The sequence below is a fragment of the Xiphias gladius genome, chromosome 18 (assembly GCF_016859285.1).
Source record: "Xiphias gladius isolate SHS-SW01 ecotype Sanya breed wild chromosome 18, ASM1685928v1, whole genome shotgun sequence".
NCBI classification, from domain to species: domain Eukaryota; kingdom Metazoa; phylum Chordata; class Actinopteri; order Istiophoriformes; family Xiphiidae; genus Xiphias; species Xiphias gladius.
In genome coordinates, this window is record NC_053417.1 from 24,628,042 (window position 1) to 24,643,491 (window position 15,450).

The following is a 15,450-nucleotide window of genomic DNA, read 5'->3' on the forward strand; positions in this document are numbered from 1 at the left end:
ACATGTGAAAAAGAGATATCTTAAGGTACAGTGAATGTGATGCATATTGAATATGCACATAATGTAAATACATTTAAACTGTGTTACATAAACTGGTTACACAAAATTATTTATTAAAAAATATAGAAGGTCTGTGCATTTTCATTGTTTTTTCCTACTTAACAAGACTGAATCACATTGGTACCAGAATTACGCTATCTTTAACTAATCACCCAGGAAACTGGAAAAAAAAAAAAAAAAAATCATTAAAAATGTCTTCGTACAAACATTAACAACAACAATCATTGGTCTAGAACACAGAGCATCACAACAAATATGACAAGAGGCTGATGTGACAGTATTGTAACTTGACTAATTTATTTCTACATTGATTTCGTAAGTCAAGATGACAGCCATATTTCTGCCAAACGAAAATAACCACTATGCTTCCTGACTAGGATCTAATATGTATGAAAGGCATGATTTTCAGTAACACTATGATACGATAATTATTGTTTGCTTCCAGGTGACGTGCAGATGTGGAAATCAAAAAGCATCACGTGACCATCATTTTCTTTTTATATAAAAAAAACCAAACAAACAAACAAAAATAAAAATAAAAACATGATACACTATGGCTGCTTGGCCAATCCCCGTTTTACATCCTGCTCACCAACAAGTAAACCTCACAGTTTTAAATGAGGCTGACCCTATACGGTACAATACAGTACAAGGCACTAAGATGTAGTCAGTGGTAGAGGAAAGGCGGTATCACATTATCACTTCCATTATAGAGCTCACTTCAGAAGACTGCAGAATGAAGGCCTCCGTAAGGTTCAGACGAAATGTGAATTTCTCATTCTGTGAAATTTTTTTCAGACCTGTAAGAAAAGGAGTCGGTCTGATACCAAGCAGTTACACTCAGAAAAGTGAATACAACCACGATAACCTTCTGCAACAGTTGCCTTCCTCAACCTGGCGACATTACCGGTCAAAACTAAAAGTGCGAGAGGATTTTAATCAAATGAGGAATGGGTCCACTGACGGCGTTCACATATTCCCAGTGATAACAGCATGGCATAATATTTACATACCAAATTCTGAAGACATACTCCACACCTGAAGAAAAGATACAGACAATTATTACTGATAGCAATAGCTGTAATTCTTTTGTCATTTAGAGGAGCTCCTATAATTAGATCATTAAATATTCATCACTGGTTATAAACCTGTGTTCACATGTTAAGTTCAATCTTAAGAAAATAAATAAAATATCAAAAACAGTATCAACAGTAAGAAAAAGGGCACCGTATAAAATGGCATTTAAATAAAGATTTGCTGTAATTAACTGCTTGTAGCATAATTAGATAATTGTATGTCGCTTCGTTTCAAAATAAGGGGAAATGTCTCTTCCTCAATTTATATGAAAATGCTTTAACGTGTCTCAAAATAAAAGACAACTTGTTTTGATTTTCCTGTCTTTACTGGCTGTGGCCAAGCCACCAATTCCAATTTGATTCACATAGCAAAGGCCTAAGCCGCACTTTGCAGACAACTGACAACGCCTCAGTGTCTTCTGGGTAAGGTCAGTCTACATGCCCTCGTCAGTGAAAACTAATGAAGCAGAATGTCTGTATCATGCTTGCAGAGTAATCATATTTTAAGTATGTAAACAATCAGTTCCACCTGCGTTTGTGATCTCAGTTCTTCAGTGAAATCATTCTGCCAGAAAATAACAGCTGAGCCTTGAACATAAATTAAAAAAAAAAAAAAAATCGTCTCTTGCAGTAAATGTAGCGACTTAGATTGACGGTCTAAAAATAATACTGTCTTGACACGATACACACTTTTCAATGAGACAGCAGAGAGTTCCAGTTTAGGTGCGACTACATAAAAAAAATAACATAATGTATTACGTAGTATGATTAAACAGCATACTTTGGCTGAAAAAACACAAAACAAAAGATACCACAGGGGACATTTTAACCGACGTGTAAAGATTTTAAAAAGCGTGAAGAATAATTTAAGTCGAAAGGCTTCCTGATTGACAGTCAATTGTCAGTTTTAGTCTAGAACTCCTTCATGTATGCTCCTCCCGCGGCGGACAGAGAGAGGGGTCGCGGAGGGTGAGAAGGATCATTTAGGGAACTCTGCGGTGTGGCCAAAGGCTTTCGGAAGTGTAGGCTCTCTTGAAGGCGTACAGCCAGAGTGGACTGGTGCCAAAGAAAAGTGGGGATCCTGGTATGTTGGTGGCAAGTGAGCAGATTTGGTGGGCTGTGGAGGGGCGGGCTGGGGCTCCCGGGGAGGTGTTGCTGGCCTCTGGAACTCTGGTTCTTCAGTCTTGGCCACCCCACCTCGGATATTGTCTCCCTGTGGTCTCGCACAGGGGGTTACGGTGGCATCCGGCCTGGCAGGGAGGGAAAAAGAGACTCGGCCCGAGGTGGGGCTGAGATCACTGGGCTGCTGCTCCTCCTCCTTGACCTTCTCCTCCGGATTGTACTGTTTGAGCCGAATGTGCCAGGCCAGGCTACAGACCGCAGACACCGTCTTGAACTGATGGATGACGTTCCTCGGGATGAAGTAAATGTCGTCGTCACAGAGCTGGACACGGACGTAGCGGATCCCCTCCCTCCTCAGCTGGTTGAGCTTAGCGTCATCCACCCACTGGACACACTGCACAAACATACACAGCGGTTCTTTGTTTGAGAAATTTAGCAGTATGTGCTACCTATAGCTTAATAATTAAACAAAAGGATGCAAGATAGCATACATACTATTTGTGTGTGAAGATTCCGGTTCATACCTGAGACACCGGGGGCTCATACAGATCAAGCTGCAGTCTCTGGACAACTTCATTGAAGTCCCCGGCATGGAAACACACTACATCTTTGGTTATCCGAGGTCGGTTATTCCTGGAAGAGAGTGTCAAAAAGCATTAAAGCCTCCTACCTCACATTATAGCATGTCATTACAAACGTTCATGGCTATGTATTGTTTTACATTTTTACTGAGGCATGCCAAAAACCACTCACCATTCTCCAAAGTGCACTGCCTTCAGTACCCCAACAGCAGCAGTGCTCTGCCAGTCAAAACTCTGACCCACGTGGTCGGCATGGGCCTTAGTCCGGTCTTCAAACAGAACCTCTCTGGGTTCGCTGGCCCTCGGCAGGTAGTGCAGGTTTTTTATCTCATTCATGGACCTGGAAAGATAGAAAGATATGAGGGGGTAGGGAACAGGGGAAGGACAATGAGACAGGCCTTTACTTTTTTTGCTCCACCAGAGGTAAAGTCAGAATTTGTGCTCCGTGATCATGGCTAACCTATTTCTGATTATTTTTTCTATCTTTCCATCCAGTATGGACATGGAACTCATTTTATACATTTTCTCTGAAGCTGATGACGGTGATACCTGCGTCGTTTGAAAGGAGACTTGGGCATGTCCGCAGTGGGTACCATTTGCTCTCCTGGTCGCACCCACATGATGGGCCCGTCATCACTCTGAGAGCGACAGTCCAGCTTCAGACTGGAGAGGCTGCCCCATGGTAGGGTCATCTGCGGTGACACACACACACACACACACACACAACAGACGTTCACAAACATGGCGGTGAGTTTTGGCTTCAAGCTGTTCGAGCTAATTCACAGAGCCACGCTGAGAATGAGATTACACTTAACCGGATATTCATCATTTTGGTATAAACACTAAAACATATACTGCATGCCGCTGAAACCCATGGGCATGGACTTAAACTAGAATCTTAGGAATAGTGGTTTTAAATAAGATAGTATGTTTGTGGTGCAACTGAGGAGAAAGACAATTAACAGCCACCATATAATAATAAAGTCCTCTTATCTGATTTAGTTCATGTTAACATTATTGTTATCAAAAGTACAACAGATTGAACAGATGTTACAACAATAACAATGCATCAGTAATGGAGTCACAATGGCCTGTGGGACTCTACTCCTTAATGAGCTTCCTGAGAGCAACACACTTAAGTCAGCATATTAAGTGTGAATCTGGCCTGGGGTCTAGAGGATTATGTACAGGTTATGGATGAGCAATGAGGTTAAATCCTCCTGTCAGGTGGCAGTCAGTGCATGAATATATCTATTTATCTATATCTATATCTATATCTATATAGATAGATAGATAGATAGATAAATAGATAGATAGATAGATAGATAGAGATAGAGTTAGATAGATATACCCATACTGCACTGAGTATGGGTTGGAGGTCCCAAGGTCACGATGGAAGACACCTCCTAGGCTGGTTGAGAATGACCAAGCCAAGATCCTGTGGGACTTCCAGATCCAGACTGACAGACTGGTGATGGCCAACCAACCGGACGTCGCGTTGATGGACAAACAACAGAAGAAGGCAGTAGTGATAGACGTAGCGTTCCCAAGCGACAGCAACATTGAGACGAAGGAACACGAGAAGATCGAGAATACCAAGGGAAGGAAAGAGGAGCTAGAAGAGATGTGGGGAGTAAAGGCAACAGTGGTGCCAGTGGTAAGTGGAGCACTGGGGGCTGTGACCCACAAACAGGTCTCTGTCCAGAAGCGCAGTCCTGGGAACAGCTAAGATACTGCACTGAACCCTCAAGCTCCCAGGCCTCTGGTAGAGGACCCGAGCTTGAGGAAGACACACCACCACCACCCATGGGAGGGGGGTGAGAGGGAGATATATATATATATATATATATATATATATACACATATATATATGTGTGTGTGTGTGTGTGTGTGTGTGTGTGTGTGTGTGTGTGTGTGTGTGTGTGTGTATATGTATATATATATATATATATATATACATATACACACACACACACACACACACACACATATATATACACATATAAAAATAAGAAAAAAATTGTTCCTGATGTGTTTGCATTATGTCATGGTTCAGTACACAAAGATTCATCAGGCCTGAAGTTACAAAACTTTAGTGTTGTGTGAACTAGCTAGAGTAAAGACTTTTCCCAGAGTACAGCCCTCAGAATACTGACTAAAAAAAAAAATCCGAACAATTAATCTTCCTCTGACCTTGAGAAAGGGTGATTCCTCCAGCATGTCAAGGAACTCGGGGAAATAGTCTCCGACTTCCTCATCCACAGCTCCCACCAGGCTGATTTGCCTCATGGGTCCGGCCCGGTAAGTTCCTGAACAGTAAGTCCGGTTCACCTAGTACAGGAGAAACAGCTTATGTCATTCAGTGTGCCCCAGTTCCATGCTTCATCCTAATTATATACTGTATATACAGTGCCATATTTGAATTGTCTTAGTATTCTGTTTTTTCCAGTTAGAATACAAAAAAAAAAAATCAACATAATCAGGTTTGTTTTAGTAAACACACTGACTTTTTTGAGTATCGTTACTTGTGTCACTTTTCCAGTGTGAGCACACAACATACTCAACGTACTATGTTACAGCTCTCGTCAGTTGTTCGACTCTCCTTCAGCCTCTATTGCAAACAGATCGACAGGATACGCTTTCTTATGCCGTACCGAGGGGTCCCTCGATTCCCCGAGTGGTACTCTCGCCACCGCTCTACTTTGAGCAAGACAAAATGCCTGCTCCAAGCCAGCAGCACGTAACGCACACTATTACTTTTCTACGGCACTGTCCTTTAGGCCAGAAGGTACAATTTGCTCTCCCATGCCACAGGTCGATGGCTCTGAAGAAGCTACAGCAGCACATCATGCCTAACGGATCTTTTTTCCCTCTTATCTGTCACCTGGCAGCGAAGGGGGGGGGGGCCCTCACCTCAATGTTCAAAGAACACACTTTCACACTGATGTGCTTATGAGTGTGTGGTATAAAACCCTACAGGCCACAGCCTGTGTGTTTTATGCTGTTATATGAAGATTTAGTTTTAATTAATGAACAAATGGGTGTTTAGGTGACTGCGTAGAAAATATGCTGGACCATAATCCTTGAGGCAAAAGGACCTAAAGCTACATGAATCTGCATAACATTAATATCCTGGTATGTGAACCCTCCATCGATTTACTCTCTAGACTTTCCGGTGCTGAAAATGATCGAATTAAGTCTGCTTTCCCCCGCACAAACAGAAAGGTGCCGAGCTCCCTGCGTCCTCTGCGGATCTAAATTCGCGTCTCGCCTCACTCCCTCTCCTCTCTGACAGATTTCTCAAGCAGCGACAGCGGGCGTTACGCCGCGTCGTCACGGAACAAAAGCGACTCCATTACATCTCTCTCTCTCTCTCTCGACAACTTGCCGCCGGCAGCAGCTTTTAGACTGAACAATGGTGTACTTTGGACCGAGTCAACTACTGGGAGATAAACATGTACCTGAGCTCATTCGTGACTCGGGCTTGGCCCGGACCTACAGCTTCCTCTGTCTCTCTGCAATGTTGTCGGGGGCATATACAGCTGGAGACTTGCAGTAATTTTCTATTATTCAACAATGCCATTTACTAATTTGTGTATTCGTTTTTATTTCTCTGATCGAAACCAATTATGTTTTACATCAGTAATATAAAAAGGTAACCAAAAACCATATTCCTCAAGTTTAGATTTCCTCTTCTAGGCATCCACCTGGATTCTCACATTACAACATGAGGTCTGACTATAACTGGCTACAACCTTGTTACAACTCCATAAAGTTTAATATACTATGATTTCTATGTGAAGGTATCCTATTCTAAGCTACTGCACTCAAACTAATTTAACATTTATTGGACTGCTTACAATATGTTATGATTTATACTACAGTTAAAATGATCAATCCACTTATTAATTAGTTGACTGACAACTAAATTTGACTCTTTACACTGTGAACTGTTTAATTTTTTCGTTGTCGCTGTGGAAAGTTCAACAGCAACAGTTTTTTGTCATTAACCGTTTAAGTCATTAACTAAAAATCCGGTCTCTAAAAATCTTAGAATTCTATGATGGTAAATTAAATTCTTCCGGTTTTTGGACAAGCAATATGAATATGTCAGCTTGGGCCCTCGTAAAAATTGTAATGGGACGGGCATTTTACTCTTTTCTGACATTTTATAGACAGAACAATTCATTGAGAAAATAATCAGCGTGGCCCTAATTTCGACTGACTTCAAAAAGAAACAGGTGATTCGGCTGATCGAGACACCAAAGGACCACTGCTCTCCCCAGAGGCCATCGTCTATGGATTTGGTTTCAACAAATGTGCAGGATTTGTTTGTTGGGTGGTGTGCCCAAGTCTGGTGGACCCCCTTTGCCTTTTCACATACCTGAGAGTGAAAGTTGGCAATAGTGGTGGTCTCAATGTCTTTCTTGCCCAGTATCTCCATCTTGACTGGCGTGTTGGGGAAGTTGAAGGCAAAGTAGTCCAGGAAGTCAGGTAGGTAGGCGGCCGCGCTGTGCACCACTGCCAAGGCATAGGAGGCTGCACCCCTGGGCTTCTCAGCGAAGGCCAGCTCCAGGAACTCCTGGGCAAAGCACTCCATCTCGGCCGGACTGAGGCAAGCTAACTCATCGGCATAGGCGTGCAGCACCGAGCCCCCGCCATTGGCTTGCCTCTCCTCGTGCATGAGGTGTCCATACCAGGTGCCCGTATGGAGGGAGGAGCTGCGGATGTAGTGATCTTGGTGGGAGAGGAACGGCACGTGTCCCAGTTTGAGAGCATGGAGGTAGGGTTGGTGGTTGGCGACGGCGCGCCGGCCGGGCTGGCGATTCCTCTCGTTCTTCGCGGTGCCGGCCAGAGACGGATCGGCGCAAACGGGCAGCGCGAGATCTGCCCCAAGCCCCGCGCACACAGTCTGCACTGCTTTGCTGTGCACGCACCGGACCTTCTTGGCACCGTGCTCGTCCTCGCGGTGCTGCTGCTTCTTCTTCTTCTTCTTCTTCTTCAGGAGATACTTCTCCAGAGCTAGGGACTTGATGTTCTCATTGTGAGGCCTCGGCTCTACAAGTACAGGGATAAGTAAAACTGAATACGACAGGAATTTAAAAAAGAGGCTGAACACCACATCTGAGCGATTCTCTGACTGATGCATAATGTGTTAAATTAGCAGTGGAGCTTCGGGACGGTATGCTTCCCACGCCAAACTTAATCCTAGTCGAGCAGCCTGGAAACAGACTGCAGAATACCAATAAGGTCGGTAAGGTTTCGGGGGCATGTAGGTGTGTTTAGGTCTCTGTAATGGCACTGGTGTGCGGGGTGCGTCTGCTGTCACAGGACGGAGATCGTAACCAAAACACGTCCAACATCCTGTTCCAGTGCCAAACCCCAACCAGCGACAATTCCCAACCTCTTGCAACTTTTCAGAGACTGACGCGCGTCCCCCAAGCCCCACTCTGGGAAGCCCGACAAATGCATTCCGTTTTTTAATGGCACCCCCCCTTTTTTCAAAAACGCAGAGAATAACACAACTCACCCTTCTTCTTCTTGAGCTCCGCGTGTTTCACGTTTGCCTCGGCGTTTTCCTTCTTCAGCTTCAGTTTCAGGTCTCTGTCCCTGTGCTTTTCTTTGAAATCCTGGGGCTTGGCCTTGACCACTTTGAGGGGCGTGAAAGTGAGGAGCGCAGGTGGCTCGGACGGCGCCGCTCGCTTCCTCGGCAGCTGCTCCGGCACCGTCCGCTGCAGGTTCTTCCCGGCACCGTTGGCGAGGCCGGGGTCGTGGTGGGGGTGGCTGTGCTGATGGCTGTGCGGGACATGTTTGCCCGCGCTGAAGTTGTGCGGTTTGGGATTCTGCCGCAGCTGCTGGGTCCGGGGCTCAGCGTGCTGGTGGTTGAGGAGGAGCTGGTGCTGCTGGTGCTGGTGGTGCTGGTGCTGCTGGTGGTGGTGGTGATGGAGCTTCACTTTCTTCGCTTCTTTCTCAGACCTCTCCCGTTTGTCAGCCGACGGCGACAGGTCCCTCTTCTTCTTCTTCTTCTTCTTCTTCTCTTTGATAAATCGATCTAGACTGCCCCTCGCCTTTTCCTCTTCTACTTTCGCACGCACCAAGTCGACTTCAGCTGCCATCTTTGCACGTACAGTACATTTAAAGCACTCGGGACCGCCACCGCGCAGGTCCCCGACAAGTTGTAGTCCCCCCTCGTCGCCGATTTGTAGTTTGTTTCCAACGCCTCGGGGCCCGCTGCGCACGCGCGACGCGTGGCGCCGCGGGTCGTGTAGTCCGTTCGCCGCCGCAATGCGGCGCGGGAGTTGGAGTCCAGGGCGCCGAAGGCGTGCGGCTCCGCACGCACTCACTTCTGCTCCTCTGACGTAATGGCCGACCTGACCGCGGCCGCGAGGGGCAGTGCTCCCCCCCGTTCACGAAGCGCCTTTTGTGCGAAGCAAACGAAAGACAAAACAAAAAAACAAAAAAACGAAAAACGAGAAACAAAAACGCACAAATGTTCAAAACAAAATGTCCAGTCGACCCCACAGGGATGTACCAATAAACGAGAGAAACACGGGGGGGTTGGAGAATGTGGGGTGGCGGTTAAAGACGTTTCAAAAACTGTAATAAAGGCAGCCCACCCGTATGAGCCCGGAAGGAACCTCGTTAAAGGCCTGTGATTATTATTATTATTTTTTTTTTTTTTAACCAGAGTGCAGGATCAAATGAAACAAATAAATATCCCCCAGCCATGTTTTATTCAGTAAACCTTTATTCATCAGTGCATGAACAGAATGCCATGACCAGATTATCTTCTTTTCACCCATTTTATATCATTTCCTCTCTGTTTCCCTTAAAAAAATAATGAAACGATTTACAGAGGATTGCTCTTTCTGCATGAAGGCAAATATTTATACAGGTGCTGTACAATTTATAAACATTTACAACTACCATGATGTCAAAACTAATCTTTTTTTTTCTTTTCCCTATGTTGGAGTTACGCAAGGCCACGGTATCGTACGTGTGGTAATGGCGTGAACAGTAAATAATACGGTAGCCCGTCGTTCAACGCCAAAGTGGGACAATAAATTAGCAAGTGGCCTCGGAGACCGAGAGAGACGCACGTGTTGCGTCCGTGCATCCCTCCGACGGGGCTAGGCGGAGGAGGATGCTGCTCGAGCGATGGCCCGTCCGGGAACAGCAGCGGATGAACCACTAGGTGTCTCTGTAGCTCCGCAGTGGCGACGCGGAAAAACAAACCACACTACATTTTGTCTCCGGAGCAGGACACGAATGATCCTAGTAAATAATGATCATTTAAAAAAAAAAAAAAAATTTCATACGGGCCTTAAATTCCCTGTTTGATTAAATTCGAGAAACCCCTATAGCGTCATTTCAGACAGAACTCCCGGCGACGCGGTCGAGCCGTTTCCACACCGCGCAGGTCTGCGCCGCCGCCGGTTCCCTCTGCGTGCGGGAATCCAACTTGGCTTCTTTTCGGGGTCCGGCTCTTGTTTGTACCGCCGGGGTGACAGCCGCGGTGTTGTTAGATCATTAACAGTTAAGCAAAAAAAAAAAAAAAATATATATATATATATATTCACACAATTTCCTCACATTAAGGGTCCCGTACTCAATAAAATGCTAGATCAAAAATAGATTTGGAGGTTAGAATGAGGGAAAACGACGCGTCTTTTTGTGCCTACGTTTCCGAGCATAAAAATATCAATGTGTCTTTTTAGTTGTACGTAAGATGAAGTGCAGAGGTCTCGCTTCTTCCGATCAGGCTCTGTTAATCCCAACTCAACCTAAATTGTGTGTCGGTATATACGCAGTCATCTCGTCAAATAACATAGGTTTCGGGTTAAGTATAGTCGATGCTACGGCGATATTTAAAATACACAGGCCTACCAGTCAGCTTTTATACACACACACACACACACACACACGCACACGCACGCACGCACGCATAGGCAGGGGACCTAAAACACAGAGCCGCTGACGGTACAGAACATTATGGATCAGGCTCATGTGACCGTTTACGGACGATGCAATCTTAGAAATAGAAGGTATAGATTGCAGTTCCACACAGTGTTTTGTTATTTTAGACGGCGATGCTTATCTGCACAGTCTATTTCTATCTTTGAGTCCACATCCAAGGTGAAATGACTCAGCACGGGTGTGTGCACCGACTCGAGCACTGACTCTTGTTTACATATAATTTCAATAAATTACATTATGCTTTATTATTAACACACACACACACACGTAACAAACATTAGAACTATAACCACAAGTATCTGGTCTGCTGATTGATGCATATAAAGCTCAAGGGGTGGTCCGTTCCACCCTCCGATAAGCTGAGGGATGTGAAGTGTTTCAGGGCGCAGGGAATGCAGTCACACACAGTTCATAGCTCTGGTCGGACTCTTGAGAGAACGGACCGTAGAGGACTTCGAAGACACTCCTAAGAAAAAACTCACCAGCCTCACTCTTTTTTTTCTTTTAATACATCCATCGGTGACAGCGACAGTGACTCAAATCTTGCCAGGAAGAGAAGCTGAGTGGATTGTACAAAGTTTGCCTTAAAACTTCAAAATGACCGAAAAAAAAAAAAAAAGCAGGATCCTTCATGGGAGTGGGTAGACAGGGAGAGCGGTTCATCCAATTACCCACGAATAGTCTCACAGTGAGTGCAATACGGAGCAGCTTCTTTCTAACCGGAGTCTCTGATTGGCACAAAATAGACTTCAGTGTCGCATCCAAAAAAAAAAAAATCACACTCAGAACCCATCTGTTGCACGCACATGGCTCTAGTCATCGTACAGTACAAATACTCATGTAGGTACAAGCATGTATGGCAGATCGGGCAGCAGCAGCTTTGATGCAAACTAACCGAGGCGAACTGGGTGGGAAAAAAAAAAAAATCATAAGCAAATAGAAGCTATGTTGCTGGTTACACAGTGATCCGCTTTGTCCGAGACTGCTAAAAAAAAAAAAATCCTTCCATTCTGAATGGCCATCTCTCAGAGGCTCAGCTTTCTCTTAAAAAACGCAGAGAGTCCTGGAAGGTATCAGATATCTGCGAACGTTGCGTCCACTTGAGACTGGATCTTGGCAGAACTGGGAACCTTCCATGGGCCCGGGGTGATGGGAGCCTTCTTGCTGGTGGGGGTCCCATTGTAGCTGGGGTCCTGGATGCTACTGTTTGAACCTCTGGGGTCCTTTTTATTCATGTCTTCAGTCGGCCCATGGTACTTACTCTCCCAATATTCTTTGTCCCCCTTCTCTCTTCCACTCTTTCGGCTCAGGGTTCCACCGTCAGCGTCTGACCCCGCCCTCTCCCTGTGCATTTGGGAATGGGATTTCTGTGCCACTGCCTCTTGCTCAGCCCTTTTGCCCTTCCTGTGGCGTTCACTGGTCCCCCAGCTTTTATCCCCACTCTCTGTAGCCCCCCTCTCCTGCCAGTAAGCTGCCTCCTCCTCCTTGTACCTCCGGCCCTTCCCTTCTCCAGAGGGAATGCTGGGCTGCTGACCAGCTGGACGCCTGGGGCTCTGGGGCTCCTCAAGGTTCTTCAAAGGCACAGCAGGGTCATGTTCCCTCTTGGAGCTCTTCCTGGAACTAGAGGAGTAGTGGTCCCTCTGTCCTTGGATTTTTTTCGCCTTGCTCATATCTTCCAAGGATCCGCTGTGGCCTCGCTCTGTTTTTTTAGGGCTCTGGGAGCGCTCTACATGATCTGCCCAGCCTTCAGTGGCTCTTTTGGGACTAGCAGACTTGGAGTCACTCTTGCTGGTCTTTCGGGTCCGGGTGGTAGGGCTGGTGGTGTGCTTATGGTTGTGGTGAGGGAGCTGCTGTCCTCTTGATCTGTTGGCCTGTCTACCATGTTCCTGCCCAGTGCCAGGGGAACCAGATGCCCTGGGGTCCCCCCCAGAGAACTCATCAGGGACAGATATTTTGGGCGAAGACGGGGACAGTTCGGAGATGGAGAGGGAGACAGAGGATGGAGAGGCTGGAGATGACTGCCCGTCAGATACCGAGAGTCTGGGAAAGCTTGAGGTTGGAATGGTTACTTTGTCCTTTGAACCTGAGAAAGAAGCATTGGAGAGTAAGAAAAGTTTTTCTAGCTGATTTAAACCTGTGTACTCAAAAAAAAGCTAAAATATCCCTCAAATTAGCTATTTTGCACATTGAACAAAATTGAAAGATAATTACACATCACGCCAAAGAAGCACAATATCCTGATATAAGGAAATAGGTTTTTCCACCTAGCTCGCTTTCTGTATTAACTCCCTGTAATATCCTTCTAAATATTAGCCTTGTTTGAGATATGTATCAGCCGATGACACAGTCGTCAATGAAACGGGTGCTAGCGTTCACCCAGCACTGACGTTTCAATTTTCCCCCGAGCTGATAAGAATTGCACAGCTGTGATTGAGAGCAAATATATGCAGCAGAAAACCAGAGAGAGAAAAAGAAGAGTGATGGACTTAGTGGTGCTGAAATGAGCTTTTGGATTTCTAGGAGCAAGAGCTCATAGAAATTCATTCTAATTTGGTTTTCGGATTGAAAGCTTGATGCCAGTGAATGCACACACATCCTTTTACTACTTGTCACTCACTGATCAATATCTAGTTAAGGGCATTTCTGCAGGTTGCCACCTTCATTCATGTTCAGGATGAGGTGTGTGTTCAGCGGCATCCCAGGTTTTGTAACACCCTGAAAAAAAAAATAACGTGCGGGGCTCTGAAGCCTCCAGCACTCCTGCAGGTCTGTTCATCTTCTAGGACTCACTGCTTTAGTTCAGCCCTCCGGAGATGAGCCTACTTATTATACATTGTGTGTTGACTGACTCACAAATAACTGATCTAGTTCAGACTGATCACGGGGATGAGCTAAAGGACAGAGAGAACAACACTTAAAATATCGGAGATTAATCACTTTGAAAGGATAGGTCAAAGGCAAAAATAGGAGCAGTGCAAGGTTTACCAAGGTTATTAGGGACAGACCAAGAAAAGCAGTGAGGCCTTTAGTGATGCTCTGGTTTCATGTAGAAGCACAGGGTGGAAGAAGAGTTCAGACCTATAGGAGGAAGAGATAAAGAGGTAGAAACAGACAGCCGTGCTGGTGCAGAAAACAGAGAAAGCAACGCCGATAAAGAGCACAGGAGGTAGATCAAGATAGAGGTCGTAAGATAGAATGAGAGGAGAGAACGGTCAAGAGAGAAGCTTGCAACACATGCATGAGAATAAAGAAACCCAGCACCCTGCTATCCGGCATATCCATAGAAAAGCTTCTACATATGTACGGTCAATATGCTATTGCATAGTTCTATATGCGGTGGCAACAATGTGTGTACATGCATGCGGTTCTCAGCAGTCACTCACTGTGATCTGGGACCAAACCCTGGCCAGGTCGGAGCAGCAGATGAACTTTACTGCCCCCTGCTTGGATCAGCTCAATTGCCCGAGTGTGTGTGATGCCCTGGGTGGCCTCGCCGTTGATCTCCACTATCTGATCCCCAACCTGTGATGCAGATGTCACAAGCAGGCAGGTCTTTTCAGAATTTACCTAACGGGTATGTTCCGTTACTGCTCTCCTAAGTAAAAATCGGTTAAAGGCTTTTTTCAAACTATGAGGCGAAAGATAGTGAAGCACTTCACTTTATCGACACGGTCAGCAGTGGGGAGCTGCAGCAGAGGATGTGACACACAGCTCATGGAGGCATTTACTGTTTCAAACCACATAACGCCCAATTGTTGCGATGTGCGTCATAAATTGTAAAATAACTCAACGCAAAGACGTGATACACATATTTTTAGATTCAGTGTGAGTTACACTTTCCGAGGACACCGTTATCTTGCTATGTCCATCATAAAAAGACGGTCATAAATCCACTTAGAAATCATAGAAAAAGACGCTCCATTATTAGAACTTGCTGGAGAATTTGTAAAGTTTTCTTCAGTGTCAATGGTTGCCTGTACATCCGTGGGTACATTGCAAACAGTAGCTGCTAATAGCTAATTCTGCACTCTTTTAATGGTACCACTCTGCAAAAATGTAAACAAATACAGGGTAAAAAATGGGGCTCAAGTTGTAGCCAACAGCTGACTGACTGACTCCATGGCAACATTGTACTTCCTGTTTACTACCCTGTTTATTACCCAAAGCCCCTGAGTTCTGAGAACTGTAGTTACAAACCTTAAAGCATCATTATCCCCTAAATAGAAATAAGACAAACAATAACAATGACAAAACCCATTTTTTTAACTTTTTGGAGGAGGGTTTTGGGGGGGGGGCACAGTTGTCTTGATTTTGTCAGACTCTGAAAACTCCTGAGTAAAACTTATCAATTGCACTTAAAGTGCAGTTGTGCAAAGTAATATTACCCAGTTTACTCTGAAGACAGAGACAGACTAGCAAGATAACTCACATGTATCCTGCCATCTTTAAGAGCAGGTCCGTCCTCAGCCAGTCGCAAGATGAACAGTCCCATGTTATACTCTTTCCCTCCCCTCAGACTGAAGCCGAAGCCCCGCTGACTGCGCTCCAGCTCCACCACAAAGCAGCCCTGTAGGTCGCAGACAAGAATACGAGATTTTGAGACTGGAGCCCGTCTCGACAGGCCTGCGATAAAG

At 45.4% G+C, this 15,450-nt stretch overlaps 2 protein-coding genes across 3 annotated transcripts in view; both read right to left on the reverse strand.

The window, feature by feature from the left end:
* Positions 1-132: 132 nt before the first annotated feature.
* LOC120804003 (lysine-specific demethylase 9) lies at positions 133-9,015 on the reverse strand. The gene is made up of 7 exons (XM_040153099.1): positions 8,370-9,015; positions 7,224-7,897; positions 5,033-5,170; positions 3,389-3,531; positions 3,012-3,179; positions 2,783-2,891; positions 133-2,652 (listed from the first exon to the last, which is right to left on the reverse strand). Exons 1-7 carry the CDS (start codon positions 8,953-8,955, stop codon positions 2,116-2,118), a joined length of 2,355 nt encoding a protein of 784 aa, XP_040009033.1. The 5' UTR covers positions 8,956-9,015; the 3' UTR covers positions 133-2,115.
* Positions 9,016-10,748: 1,733 nt separating this feature from the next.
* The window catches only part of magi3a (membrane associated guanylate kinase, WW and PDZ domain containing 3a), a 106,240-nt gene continuing 101,538 nt past the window's right edge, over positions 10,749-15,450 (reverse strand). For both annotated transcript variants that reach the window (XM_040152933.1, XM_040152934.1), the window contains 3 exons: positions 15,246-15,383; positions 14,200-14,338; positions 10,749-12,899 (listed from right to left, as the gene is read on the reverse strand). In XM_040152933.1, coding sequence (XP_040008867.1) covers positions 11,890-12,899; positions 14,200-14,338; positions 15,246-15,383 — 1,287 coding nt within the window. In that variant the 3' untranslated portion in view covers positions 10,749-11,889. The remainder of the gene's footprint in view (positions 12,900-14,199; positions 14,339-15,245; positions 15,384-15,450) is intronic.

Coding starts and splice junctions, on each gene's coding strand:
- LOC120804003 (XM_040153099.1), bottom strand. CDS start 8,955: ATGGCAGCTGAAGTCGACTTGGTGCGTGCGAAAGTAGAAGAGGAAAAG. Junction 3,532..5,032: donor AGGAATCACCCTTTCTCAAG/GTCAGAGGAAGA, acceptor GTGTCACCGCAG/ATGACCCTACCATGGGGCAG. Junction 2,892..3,011: donor GCAGTGCACTTTGGAGAATG/GTGAGTGGTTTT, acceptor ACTCTCTTCCAG/GAATAACCGACCTCGGATAA.